The 14276-nt window shown below is 57.1% G+C and overlaps 1 protein-coding gene across 1 annotated transcript; it reads left to right on the forward strand.

Moving 5' to 3' along the window:
- Positions 1 to 1868: 1868 nt before the first annotated feature.
- RAPGEFL1 (Rap guanine nucleotide exchange factor like 1) lies at positions 1869 to 13898 on the forward strand. Its single transcript, XM_074557886.1, has 15 exons — positions 1869 to 2727; positions 4460 to 4538; positions 4947 to 5097; positions 5172 to 5269; positions 5687 to 5799; positions 5971 to 6138; positions 6221 to 6318; positions 6404 to 6526; positions 8100 to 8278; positions 10019 to 10109; positions 11272 to 11322; positions 11557 to 11644; positions 11737 to 11801; positions 12071 to 12125; positions 13403 to 13898. The coding sequence occupies exons 1-15, from the start codon at positions 1884 to 1886 to the stop codon at positions 13525 to 13527; spliced, it is 2328 nt and encodes a 775-aa protein (XP_074413987.1). The 5' UTR covers positions 1869 to 1883; the 3' UTR covers positions 13528 to 13898.
- The last annotated feature ends 378 nt before the right edge of the window (positions 13899 to 14276 follow it).

Genomic DNA, 14276 nt, shown 5'->3' on the forward strand with positions numbered 1-14276 from the left:
GTGAGCTCTGCCCTCCTGCAGCCAGGGATGCTGGTGGGCCCTGCCTGTGCCATGGTGGGAGGGACCCCAGCATCCCCCCTTTGCATCCCACTCTGTTTTCCCCCCTTCCCTTCAGGTCTCCCCAATTTCTGCCCACATTGCTTTACTACCCCATCCCTCCCCAGTGCCACTGGCTCAGTTTCCCTCCCTGGCAGCAGGATCAGGTCTGAGCATAGTCCAGGATTTGGCTCAGCCCTCCACAGGGACCTCATGGAGGAGCTGCCCCAGTCTCGTGGTGCTTCTCCCCTTCCCCAAATGCCTGAGTCCCTTCTCGCAGCGCTGCAGCTGGGAAGTGGGTTAAAGCGCTGGCTTGGGGAGGGATTTTTCCCGGGGTGTAATTTTTCCCTCCTACACACGGTCTGTTTTGAGCAGTGCCTGGAGGCTTCGCACCCCCGGCTCGCTGCCGGGGCGGGGGAATGCGCTGGCTGCCAAGCCAGGGAAGCGCCCGCTCCAGATCCCAGCTCGTTAGGAGAAATAACAGCAAATTAATTAAGCCAATAGTTCGCTCTGCGCCAGCAGTGCCCCCATCCCTGCCGACACGGGGAGAGGGGATGGGACAGGCTGGATCTGGAGCACCTTTCCCAGGGGGAGCATTGCCCTCAGCATGGCACAGTGCTCCAGGTCCCTCCTGCTTGGTGGTCCGGTGCATCCCCATTGCCACCAGTGTCTCAGGGTCTCTCTGTGCCTCAGTTTCCCCTCCTGCTGTCAGCAGCAGCCCCTCTCTGCGTGGCTGAACCTGGCCAGCAGCACCATTTACAGCCACATTGAGAACCCTTGTCTGGATGCAGCGGGGAAAGGGGATGGAGGAGCTCAGCAGAGTGGGATTTTTTGGGGGTGCTGGATGGGCTGTGGGGGATCTGACCACTGGAGGAGGGACGTGCCGGGCCGTGCCGTGCTGTGCCATCCCCACAGCCCCTCATCCAGCCGGGAATGGGGATATGGATGTGGGGCCGTGTTTTGCTGCTCTCCGGCAGCCGCATGGATGGAGTTGCCAGGCAACTGCCGGGTGGAGGCGAGGCGGGAACAAAGCGGGAACTGCCGGGACCCTCATTCCTTCGTTCCTCCATCTCCCCCCGAGCCCCCTGGGCAGTGGGGCCCAGCAAAGGCCGTGGGGTCACTCGCTGTGTCCCCCCAAGTCGCTGCCACCATCCCAGCCCGGAGCTGCCGCAGGGCCGGGGTTCTGCAGGGGGATGGACCCGGGAGAAGGGGACTGGCACCCGGGAGAAGGGGACTGGCACCTGCTGGCCTGCCCAGAGGGTGCACGGTGGGGCTGGGGGCAGTGGGCACGGGCAGGATGGGTGCTCAGCACCCCGCAGGAGCGGGGCAGGAGGATCAGCCCCAGGCAAGCGCCACATCTGGCCCTGCCCTGCCCCAGAACCTGCCCCGGAACCTGCCCCGGCACCTGCCCCGGCACGCCGGGGCCCGTTCCAGCCTGGCAGGCGGCGGAAATGGGGGGGTCTGGCAGCCACCCCGACCTGCCCACCCTGCCCGCGGGGCAACCCAGCCCCGGGGGGGTGCCAGGCTGGGGGATCTCGCACCCACCCCCGGCCTTTTCCCACGCTGCGGCGGATGCAGAGAGCTGGGCTGGGGTCCGGGGGTGGTCACCCCACAGCTGGGGATGTGCCACCGTGCAGGGGACACTGGGGAGGGGCGGCGCCATGTGCCCCTGGGGGAACCGGGCACGGGGGTGTGAGGCAGCGGGGGGCTGTAGGGCTGTGTCCCCCTGTGTCCCCCTGTCGCGGTGTGTGACAGTGGGGGGTGACAGGCTCGGGGCTGTGTCCCCCAGGCTGTACCGTGTGTGTGTGTTGGGGGAGCGTGGTGGTACCGGGGGATGCGGCAGGGGAATGCGGGGAGATGGGTGCGGGGGTGCGGAATGCATCACCTGTGCGGGGCTGCGGGGAAGCGGGGGGGGCACCGCGTCCTGCTGCGAGCCGGTGCTACCGCAGCCCCGGGGCGGGTTCGGTACCGAGCGCCGTGCGGAGGGGAGGGGAGGGGGCGGGCAGGTGCCGTTGGCGGGCCCGGGGGCGGCGGCGGTGCGGGGAAAGGGGCGGGCAGGTGCCGGGGTCGGCGGCGGCGGGGCCGTAACGGGGCGGGGCGGTGCTGGCGGCGGGGCCGGTGTGGGGCGGGCGCAGCGCGCAGCCGGTGCGGGGCGGGCGGGGAGCGGTGCCGCGGCCCGAGCCCGAACGGAGCTGAACGGAGCCGCCGCCGCCGCCGCCGATGGGCCCCTGAGCCGCCGCCGCCGCCGCGCCCGGGCGGCCATGAAGCCGCTGGAGAAGTTGCTGAAGAAGCCGGGCTCGCACCTGCCCGTCCGCCCCGCCGCCCCTCCGGGGCAGGTAGCGGGGCCGGGCTCGGTGCCGGCGCCGCGGCGGCAGAGCCTGTCGCGCCCGCCCGCCTCCCCCGAGGAGCCGGCGGGGCCCGCGGGGCCGGTACCGGGGGGCGAGGGCCGCTGGCTGGAGCTACGGCCGCCCGAGGCTCCGCTCCGCTCCCCTGAGGACCCGTCACCGGGCTGCGACCGCGAGCGGGACCGGGACCGGGAGCGGGAGCCGCCGAGCCCGGAGCCGCCGTCCGCCGCCCGGTGCTGCTGCGGCTGCGGCTGCGCCCCCGCCGCGCCCGCGCCCCCCGAGCGGCTCCTGGCCGCGCTCCTCGACCGACTGCCGGCGGCTGAGCACGGGAGGGGCTGCGGGGCAGGTACGGGGCTGCGGGAGCGCCGGCACCGGCGGCGGGGTGCGCGGGGAGCGCGGCAGCGCGGGGGATGCGGCGGAGCGGGGAGAGTCGGGGGCGGCCGCTGCCTGCGGGGGGGATGCGCCGGTGGATGCCGGGCTGGGGACAGCGCGGTGGGTGCGGGGACACGCGTGCCCGGTGAGGCGGGCGGCCCCGCGCAGGGCACAGCGGTGCCCGGTGGGGGTGACAAGGTCAAAGCTGGGTCCCCGCCGGGGCAGAGGGGTGGGCAGGAATCGGTGGGGTGGGCAGGACAGCTCGGCAGAGGGGCTGGCAAGGGGATGTGGCAGTGCCGAGGGTGGCCGGGCACCGGCAGTCACTGCAGCATCCACCTCCCGCTTGGATGGTCCTTAGCATCCTCCTGGTGCTAAAATTAGCCCCGACGGGAGCTGCAGTGGAGGGGGGGCCGCTTGGATGCCCCTTTCCTGTGGCACAGGCCTGCCCGTGCTGTCCCGCCGCGGCTGCCCGTGCCCGGGTGTCGCGGTGGTTTCGGTGTCACGGCTGGGCGGGTGCCAGGCTGGCTGCAGGTGGGTGTGGGAGCCTTCCCGCACCGCGGGGATCCCTGTCCCGCCAATCCCCCTCGGCTGCCGGGAACAGAGACCCTCAGGGACCCCAGGGCACTGCCAGCCCCTGCTCCAGCCATGCCAGGGCCGGGATTGGGTGCAACCACCAAGAGGAGCCCTCGGGTAGGGGCGAGCCGGGACTGGCAGCGCCAGGTGCTGCCTGCACAAGCACGCTGCCAGGCCTGGTGGTGCCCGGGCTGGCAGGGAGCAGGAGGGCAGGAGCCAGCAGGGGGGTCCCGACGTGGGGAAAACATCCCTGTGAATCTGGGGTACAGCGTGAGTGCTGCAGAGGGAAACTGAGGCAGGGATGGAGGGGGGGGGAGTGTTCAATTCCTGCCCCGCAGGCAGAACCTGGGAAGGGGCTGGGGGAGCTGGGGGCCGTGCAGCTGCGCCCCCCGTGCTGGCAGTGCCCCGTGCTGTCCCTGTGCCCCAGACTGCGTGTCCCGCTTTCGGCAGCAGCTGGTGCCCCCTGGGTGCTGTGCCCGGCGCGGGAGCGTCAGGGGATGCTCTGCCCTGGCTCGGCGCTGCTCCGTGACCGGGTTAGTGGCTGGGTGGATGCTCTGCATGGCCCCTCCGTGGGTCAGCCCTTGGAAGGGCTCTGGGGTCCCACCACAGCACCCCCGGGGCACCAGGGCTGTGCTGGTGCCAGGTGAGGGAGCGGTGCCTCGTCCAAAGGTCCTGGCGGTGACTGATGCCAGCTCTGACGGGCACAGACAGTGATACCAGGCCCTTGTCTCACCCAAAACACCTTCCCAGGGCGGTGCCACCCAGAGAGCCCGGCTGTGGCACGCTCCCGGTGTCCCCAAGCTGCGTGCCTCAGTTTCCCTTTGCCGTGTCCTGCCGTGCCCCACGGCCGGGCTCTCACGGGGCTCTCTCCCGGGTGTGCCGGGGCGTCGCGGCCCCGGTGCCGCCCTGCCGGCGCCTCTGCCCCCACACCGGCTCGGCCGGGCCCGGTTGCCCCGGGGCTGGGAGCGGGCCCTGAGTCAGCGCCGGCGCGGGGGGGTTCGCGTGGGGCTCGGCCTCTCCCGGTGTCACCCTGCGAATTACTAGGGCTCCCCTCACCCATCCGGGCATGGGGGGTGTCGGGGGGATATTTGGGAAGGGGGGTGTGCCCACATATGTGCCCCCTGTCCCCCCAGAGTCGCTGCTGGATGACATCGTGCTCACCCACTCGCTGTTCCTGCCCACCGAGCGCTTCCTGCAGCAGCTGCACCAGCAATATCCTGGGGGGCACTGGGGTGGGTGAGGAGGGGTCCGCGGCTGGGCACCAGGAGGGTATTGGGGTGCGGTGAGGGTGGGCCATGAAGGGGACACGGTGGTGGCACAAGAGTTGGCATCACCAGCATGGGCACCAGGGTGCCGTGGAGCTGGCACAAGGGTGGCAAAACGGCGGGCACGGGGGTTACAGGGAGAAGGGGGATGTGGGGAGGGCAGCGGGGTGCTATGGGGGGGGCTCACAGGAGCAGCAAGAAGGGGATTGGGGCGCCACGAGCGTGGGTATGGGTTTGAGGGTGAGGTGGGCAGTGTGGTGCTACCAGAGAGGGCACAACGACCCTCAGAGTGCAGGGGGTGCTGGGGGGTGGCCGGGGATCCCTCCTTGCCGTGGCAGCTCCTTGACAGCGGCACCTTCGTGCTGGCGGCCGGCAGCCCCCCGGCGCGCTGGGAGGAAGGGTCGGGGCTGCGGCGCAAGCGGGCGGTGCTGGCCGTGCTGCTGCACTTCCTCGACACCTACAAGGGGCTGCTGCAGGAGGAGGAGAGCGCCGGGAAGGTCATCAAGGTGGGTGTCCCCTCCCCGTGTCCCCCCCTCCCTCAGCCTCGGGAGTCGCGGTCCTGACCCCTCTCGTCCCACAGGAGCTTTACCTGCTCATCATGAAGGACACGTCCCTGTACCACGAGCTGGAGGACGAGATCATCAAGCTGCACCAGCTCGTGGAGACTGTGGAGCTCAAGTGAGAAGGGGGTCAGGGGGTCCTGGGGGTGCCTGGGGTCGGGGGTCCCTGGGGGGACCAGGGATCGGCATCATTCAGGGGTTCCCAGGGGTTCCTATGGGGTCTGGGATCTCTGTGGGACAAGGTTTGCTTCATCCTGAGGTTACCCCTGGATCAGGAGGTCCCTGGGGAGGACAGAGGGTCCTGGGGGTCCCTGTGGGTCAGTTCCCAAGAAGGACAAGGAGTTGTGACCCTTGGGGGGGTGCCCAGGGGCTGGAGGGGTCACCCACCCTGGTGCCCTCTTGGTTGCAGCTTCACATCCAACTTTGTGCTCCCCTCACACCCTCACCATGCACCTTCCTCCTGTGCCCACCCTGGGGTCTCGGGGTGCAGCCCCGGGGTCGGGGGCCCTGTCTGAGCCCTGTCTGTGCCCCCCAGGGTGGCGGACGAGACCCCCCCCCCAAACAAGCAGGTGAAGCCGCTGTTCCGGCATTTCCGCCGCATCGACTCCTGCCTGCAGACCCGGGTGGCGTTCCGGGGTTCTGACGAGAGTGAGTGACTTTGGGGGGACCTGAGGGGGACTGGAGTCCCCTCCGTGACCCACCATGGGACCGGGTCTGCTCCGTGCCTGCTCCGTGCCTGCTCCGTGCCTCAGTTTCCCCAGCGGGCAGTGCCGGGGTGCTGTGGGGGTGCCCGGCGCTGACCCCCCGCCCTCTCCCCAGTTTTCTGCCGCGTGTACATGCCCGACCACTCGTACGTCACCATCCGCAGCCGCCTCTCGGCCTCGGTGCAGGACATCCTGGCCTCGGTCACCGAGAAGCTGCAGTACTCGGAGGAGCAGAGCGCCCGCGGGGACGCCCTCATCCTCGTCACCATGGCCTCGTCCGGAGGTGCCCGTGGGGCTGGGGGGGCTGCGGGCAGGGCTGGGGGGGTCCCTCCCGGTGCTGACCCCCTCTCTGTGCCCCTCGGCAGAGAAAGCGGTGCTGCAGCCCAGCGAGGAGTGCGTGTTCACCACGCTGGGCATCAACAGCCACCTCTTCGCCTGCACCAGGGACACTTTCGACTCTCTGGTGAGTTGAGGACACCCCAACACCTGGCACTGTCACCACCCCCTGTGCAGAGCGGGGGGAGCCAGCCCTGAGTGTCCCCTCACAGGTGCCACTGCCCGAGGAGATCCAGGTGGTGCCGGGGGACACCGAGATCCACCGAGCGGAGCCCGAGGATGTGGCCAACCACCTGACGGCGTTCCACTGGGAGCTGTTCCGCTGCATCCACGAGGTGCGGGGCCCACGGGGATGTGTGCGTGGGATCCACGTGTCCTCTGAACAGACAGAGTATAAAAATAATAAATAATAATAATAATAATAATAATGATCAATTCTCCCTCCCAGGATTTTCCTGTGAGAAAGCTCACAGAAAGAAGAAAACCAGTTCTTATCTCCATTTCTGCACTGTAGAATGTGTTATGGAGATTGTTTGCTAAAAGGGATTTGTTGGTTAGATTCTAGGGATGGTGGTTTTATTTCATTTGACCAGTTGGAGCCATGGGTGTGTTGGGTAAAGATGTTAGATTTTCTTTAGTATAGTTTTTTACACACACATCTATATATATATATATATATATGTGTGTGTGTGTGTGTGTATATATAGATATATGTATATAATAGTTTTTTATTTATTTATTTTTATATAGTTTAATATATTTTTTCTTTAGTATAGCTTTTAATATGTTATAGTTTTATATATTTTTTCTTTAGTGTAGTTTTATATATATTATAGTTTTATGTTTATTTAATTATATATCATATAATATATTTATCTTTAGTATGGTTTTATATATATTATCGTTTTATATATATTTATTTATTTATATATAGTTTTATAGTTTTTCCTTGAGTATAGTTTTATATATATTAGAGTCTTATATATATATTTATATATAGTTTTATATTTCTTCTTTAGTACATTTATATATATAGTAGTTATTTATATATACATTTTTTATACATTTATATATATAGTAGTTATAGTAGTACTATATATAGTAGTATATATATAGTATTTATTTATAATTTTATATTTTAGTGTAGTTATATATATTATAGTGATATATATTATAGTTATGTATATTTATATATATTTATATATTTTTTACATATTTACTTATATATAGTTTTATATTTTTTTCTTTAGTATAGTTTGCAATAGTATTAGTATTAGTATAACTAATATTAGCTATATAATATATATACTATATAATATAATATATATACTAACATATAGCTATATACTATATATACTATATTAGTATATATGTAGTATAGTATATACTTTTTTTTCTTTAGCATAGTTTGCAATAGTATTAGTATTAGTATAGCTAATATTACCAATATAATATAATATAATATAATATAATATAATATAATATATATACTATATAATATAATATATATACTAATATATAGCTAATATATTAGTATATACGTAGTATAGTATATACTTTTTTTTCTTTAGCATATTAGTATTAGTATAGCTAATATTACCAATATAATATAATATAATATAATATAATATAATATAATATAATATAATATAATATAATATAATATAATATAATATATAGCTAATATATTCGTATATATGTAGTATAGTATAGCTTAATAAAACGTTTGCACAACCTTCTGCAGTCACAGAACTATTCACCATCAGAGAATAATTTTAGAAACAACTAAAATTTCGATTAAAAAAAAGAAATTAGCTTAAAAAATTATACTAAAAAATAAATTTAAATTAAAAATAATTTTCAAATCATTAAAAAATTTATAATAATTTTAATACGTGTCCGTGGCAGGTGGAATTTGTGGATTACGTGTTCCACGGGGAGCGGGGCCGGCGCGAGACGGCGAACCTGGAGCTGCTGCTGCAGCGTTGCAGCGAGGTGCAGCACTGGGTGGGCACGGAGCTGCTGCTCTGCGAGGCGCTGGGCAAGCGCGCCCACCTGCTCAAAAAGCTCATCAAGATCGCTGCCATGTGAGTGCGGGGGGCACGGGGGCTCCGAGCAGGCCCCAAGGTGTTTTAAAGTCCTTTTCTCCCAGCCCCACAACTGAAGAAGAAGCCCAAGATTCTTCTGTTCTGGTTCTCAAGGTTGTTTATTTATTCTTATCTATTACATTGTGTCTGAGGTTTGTCGTGGCACGCTCACCACCTTTGAGGCAGCGTTAGTTTTTTTAGTGTAAAATAAAAAGTATAAAATAAAAAAATTAGTATTAAAAAAATTAGTATAAAAAATTAGTATAAAATTTAGTATCAAATAAAAAAAGTATATGTAGTTCTTAGTGTACTAAGAACCAAAAGATTACAAATTTTTATAGCAAAATTAACATTTTTAATACTAATTTTTAACGCAAAAAAAATTAGTATAAAAAACCAGTATAGAAAATAAGCATTAAAAATTAGTATAAAATAAAAAAATAAAGTATACATAGTTCTTAGTATTTGAGGCAGCGTTAGTATTTTTAGTATAAAATAAAAAGTATAAAAAAAAATTAGTATTAAAAAAATTAGTATAAAAAATTAGTATAAAATTTAGTATCAAATAAAAACGTATATGTAGTTCTTAGTATACTAAGAACTAAAAATTTACAAATTTTTATGGCAAAATTAAAATTTTTAATACTAATTTTTAATGCAAAAAAATTAGTATAAAAAATCAGTATAGAAAATAGGTATTAAAAATAAGTATAAAATAAAAAAACGTATACGTAGTTCTTAGTATACTAAGAACTAAAAGATTGCAAATTTTTATAGCAAAATTAACATTTTTAATACTAATTTTTAACGCAAAAAAAATTAGTATAAAAAACCAGTATAGAAAATAAGCATTAAAAATTAGTATAAAATAAAAAAACGTATACGTAGTTCTTAGTATACTAAGAACTAAAAGATTACAAATTTTTATAGCAAAATTAAAATTTGTAATACTAATTTTTAATACTAAAAAATTAGTATTAAAAACCAGTATAGAAAATAAGTATTAAAAATTAGTATAAAATAAAAAAAATAAAGTATATGTAGTTCTTAGTATACTAAGAACTAAAAATTGAAATTTTTTATTTAAAAACTAGTATAAAAAATTTAGTATAAAATTAAAAAAATAAAGTATACGTAGTTCTTAGTATACTAAGAACTAAAAATTAAAAATTTTTATACTAAAATTAGTATTTTATACTAATTTTTATACTAAAAAGTATAAAAAATTCTAGTATAAAAATTACTATTAAAAAATAAGTATAAAATAAAAAAAAAGTAAAGCATACATATTTCTTAGCATACGAAGAACTACGTGTACTTCATTTACAATAATTTTCCAATACATGTCACCTATGTTAGACATTCTGTCTCCGCTCTAAACCAATCCAGAAGTGCCACCATCACAGCAGAAGATGGAGGACAGGAAAGAGAAAGACAAGACACGCCCAGATTCCTCCATCTTGCCTCTTGAACCCCCATTCTAAAAACCCCCAAATTCTACTGTGACAAATTCACTATCACACTCTACTCAAACTCTCGTGGCTTGTAAATCCTCACACAACGCTGGAAGTTTTTTCCAGGGGTTGAAATTGAAGGTACAAAAGGTGGTTTTGACCGTGCCAAGGTCTCTTGGCACCAGCCATCCATGGCAGGCAGAGGAATGCTGTGGGTTCTGATGGGGGGGCTCAGGGGGGGCTGCCAGGGGTCCCTGGGGTGTCCCTCACGCTGTCCCCCCCCCAGCTGCAAGCAGAACCAGGACATGCTCTCCTTCTACGCCATCGTCATCGGCCTCAACAACGCCGCCATCAGCCGCCTGCGCCTCACCTGGGAGGTGAGCAACGCGGTGCCCCCCATCCCACCGTGCTCCCCCATCCTCCTGTGCCCCTCTGAGCACCCCCAGGGGCTCCCTGAGCCTTCCTTGGCGTGGTCACCCACCCACCCAGGGGGTGCTGGGGAGGGAAGGGAGTCCTGTGGGGTCTGGGGTCTCTGTGGGACAAGGTTTGCTTGGTGCTGAGGTTCGCTCTGGGCCCTGGGGGTCCCTGTGTCCCAAGAAGGACAAGGAGTTGTGTCCCTTGGGGGGTGCCCAGGGGCTGGAGGGTCACCCACCCTGGTGGCCTCTTGGTTGCAGCTTCACATCCAGCTTTGTGCCCACTTCATGCCCTGACCCTTTCCTGGGTGCTCCCAGACCATCCCTGGGTGCTCCCTGACCAACCCTGGGTTCTCCCAGACCATCCCTGGGTGCTCCCTGTCCATCCCATGGTGATCCCAGACCACCCCTTGGTGATCCCAGACCATCCCTGGGCGTTCCCTGTCCATCCCTGGGTGCTCCCTGTCCATCCCATGGTGATCCCAGCCCATCCCTGGGTGCTCCCTGTCTGTCCCTGGGTGATCCCTGTTCATCCCTGGGTGCTCCCTGTCCATCCCATGGTGATCCCAGCCCATCCCTGGGTGCTCCCTGTCTGTCCCTGGGTGATCCCTGTCCATCCCTGGGCGATCCCAGACCATCCCTGGGTGATCTCTGACCAACCCTGGGTGCTCCCAGCCCATCCCTGGGTGATCCCTGACCATCCCTGGGTGCTCCCTGTCCATCCCTGGGCGTTCCCTGACCATCCCTGGGTGCTCCCTGTCCATCCCTGGGCGTTCCCTGACCATCCCTGGGTGCTCCCAACCCATTCCTTGGTGCTCCCAGGACCCTCAGGGTGCCCATGCCCACCCCTGGCTGCTCCCAGACCTTTCCTAGGTTCTTCCAGACCCCATTTTGAGCACTCTTAGAACCCTCCAGGACCTCTCACCCTCACCTCAGTGCTGCCAACACTCCTCTGGGTGCTCCCAGATCACCCCGGATGCTTCCAGACCTTTCTGGACCCCCTCAGATGCTCTCTGACCCTTTCCTGGGCTCTCCCAGAACCTCCTGGATGCTCCTGCCCCTCTCTTTGGTGCTCCCTGGCCCTGCTGGACGCTGCCCACCCTCTCCCCTTTTTTTTGTCTTCCAGAAGCTCCCAGGGAAATTCAAGAATCTCTTTCGGAAGTTTGAGAACCTGACGGTGGGTGAGAGGTGTGGGGGTTGCTGTGGGGGTTTGGGGGGGGGGGGGTCCCCAGGTCTCTCCTGGGGGTTTTTGGGGTGCTGCTGAGCTGGGGGCATTCCTGAGGTGTCCCAGGGTGTCCTGGGCTGTCCTTGCCCCTCACCAACCCCATATTCATGGCCACCACCATGGGGAGGGGGATCCAGGGCACCCCTGGGGAGCCCCCCAAAGCCTCACCGCCCCATTTCCCCCCAGGACCCCTGCAGGAACCACAAGACCTACCGGGAGGTGCTGGCCAAGATGAAGCCCCCACTCATCCCCTTCGTGCCTCTCATCCTCAAAGGTGAGGGGGGGTCTCAGGGGCTTCCTCTGGGTGGGTTGGGGTCCCTCTGACACCCCATGAGACCCCTTCCCACCACCCCCTCTCTCCCTCAGATCTGACCTTCCTGCATGAAGGCAGCAAAACCCTCCTGGATGGGCTGGTCAATGTGGAGAAACTGGTGGGTTCCAGGGGGGAATGGGCAGAGAGACCCCCAGGATGAGGGCAGGAGGGAGGGGACCCCCTGAGGGGCTGAGGACGCCCCCTTCCCAGAGGATTTGGGGTTCCCCTCTCTGGAGGGTGGGGGGATTCAGGGCGTCCTGGGTGCAGAACAGGATCCAGGGGGGTCCCTGAGTGTTGGGGGTGTGCAGGAGGGGTCAGTGGGCCCTGGGGGGCTGGGCTGGGGTCTCGGGGGGCTGGGGCTGACTCTGGGCTCTCTCTGTGTCCCAGCACTGCATCGCTGAGAAAGTGAGAACCGTGAGGAAGTACCGGAGCCGCCCCCTCTGTGAGTGGGGGCGGGGCTGGGGGGTCCTGTTGGGGCTGGGGGGGCACTGTTGGGACTGAGGGGGCACTTCAGGGGGGCCCCACATGGCCCTGAACCTGCGGTGCTGCCCCTGAGGGATGGGGATGTGGCCAGAGCGTCCTCACACCTCTTTGTCCGTGTCTCTGCACCCCTAAATCCCTAAATCCCTGCATCCTCACCCCTTATCCCTTCACTCTGCATCCCTGGATCCCCATCCCCACATCCCCATTCGCACATGGCCATTCCCTCCCCATCTCTTCACCTGCATCCCCTGCATCTTTTCCATCCTTCAATCCCCACTTTCACGTTGCCATCCCCATTTCCTTCCTGCATCCCCTGCATCCCCTCCAACCCCTCCATACCCACATTCCCACCACTGCCTTGCCATGCCTGACTACTTCTATCCTTCTTTCTCCATCCCTCCATCACCATTACCACACGCCCATTCCCACACTACCACCTCTCATCCCCATCCCTCCATCCCGGCCTCCCCTCCATCCCCATCCTCTCCATTTCCACACTGCCATTTCCCATCCCCATCCCTCCATCCCCATTCCCACACTCCCATCCCCATCCCTCCATCCCCATTCCCACATTCCCACATTCCCATCTCCCATCCCACTGTCCCATTCCCAAACTCCCGTCCCCATCCCTCCATCCCCATCCTCTCCATTCCCACACTGCCATTTCCCATCCCCATCCCCACACTCCCATCTCCCATCCCTCCATCCCCATCCTCCCCGTCTCCACGCTGCCATCTCTCATCCCCATCCCTCCATCCCAATCCTCTCCATCCCCATTCCCACATTCCCATCTCCCATCCCTCCATCCCATTCCCACACTCCCATCCCATCCCTCCATCCCCATCCTCTCCATTCCCACACTGCCATTTCCCATCCCTCCATCCCCATTCCCACACTCCCATCCCCATCCCTCCATCCCATTCCCACATTCCCATCCCCATCCCTCCATCCCCATCCTCTCCATTCCCACACTGCCATTTCCCATCCTTCCATCCCATCCCTCCATTCCCACACTCCCATCTCCCATCCCTCCATCCCCATCCCTCCATCCCCATTCTCCCATTTCCACACTGCCATCTCCCATTCCTCCATCCCATTCCCACACTGCCATCCCATTCCTCCATCTCCCATCCCTCCATCACCATTCCCACACTGATATCTCCCATCTCTCCATCCCATTCCCACACTCCCACCCCATCCCTCCATCCCCATTTCCCGTTGCGGGGCTGTTCCCAGGCCTGGAGCTGGAGGCATCCCCGGCCCAGCTGCAGACCAAGGCCTACGTGCGGCAGCTGCGCGTCATCGACAACCAGAACCTGCTCTTCGAGCTCTCCTACAAGCTGGAGCCCGGCAGCCAGTGAGGGGGGGCCCCCCCGGGACCCCCAAACCCCGGCACCCCCCCGGGGGGCCCGGAGCCCCCCAGCACTGACGCACTTTGCCCAGCCCCGGCCCTTGGGTGCTGCCCCCACCCTTGGGGGGGGTGGGGGGGTGGGTTTGGGGACCCCCATGGCGCATCCCCCTCTCCCCCTGCCCCCTCCCCTGGCTGGGGCACAGGGGTCCCTGGGGGGGGGGGGAGGGGTCATGTTCCTCCCCCCCATCCCCTCTATTTTTGTATGTGTGGCCTGCCCCCCCTCCCCTCCCCCCAGACGTGTATATTTTGTACCGCCGCTGTCCGGAATTGTACATTTATTTTTTAAGAAAAAGGAGGAAAAAAAGGCAAAAAAAAAAAAAAAGAAATCAAGCTGGGGGTGGGGCGGGGAGCCCCAATAAAAGTCTGTCCCGGCACCTGTCTGTGATGTCATGCTAGGGATTGAGGTAATGGTGGGAGTGACGTCACAGCCCCGCTGTCGATGACGTCATTGTATGCGGAGTAGACCTTCCCAAGATGGCGGCAGCGCGGGGCCATTCTCTGACCTCCCAAACATGGCGGCAACCAAGATTTCCGTCAGTCCTCCCAATATGGCGGCTGCCGGGGTCAGCTGACCTTCTCAATATGGCGGAAGGGGCGGGGAGGGACCGGCAGTATAGCCGGGCTCTATCGCGGCCTTCAGCAGCGTTTCGGCACAGAGCGAGGAATTTCTTCCCGGTGGTGCCGCTCTGCCTTCGGCCA

Source organism: Zonotrichia albicollis, chromosome 23 (genome assembly GCF_047830755.1).
Source record: "Zonotrichia albicollis isolate bZonAlb1 chromosome 23, bZonAlb1.hap1, whole genome shotgun sequence".
Taxonomy (NCBI): domain Eukaryota; kingdom Metazoa; phylum Chordata; class Aves; order Passeriformes; family Passerellidae; genus Zonotrichia; species Zonotrichia albicollis.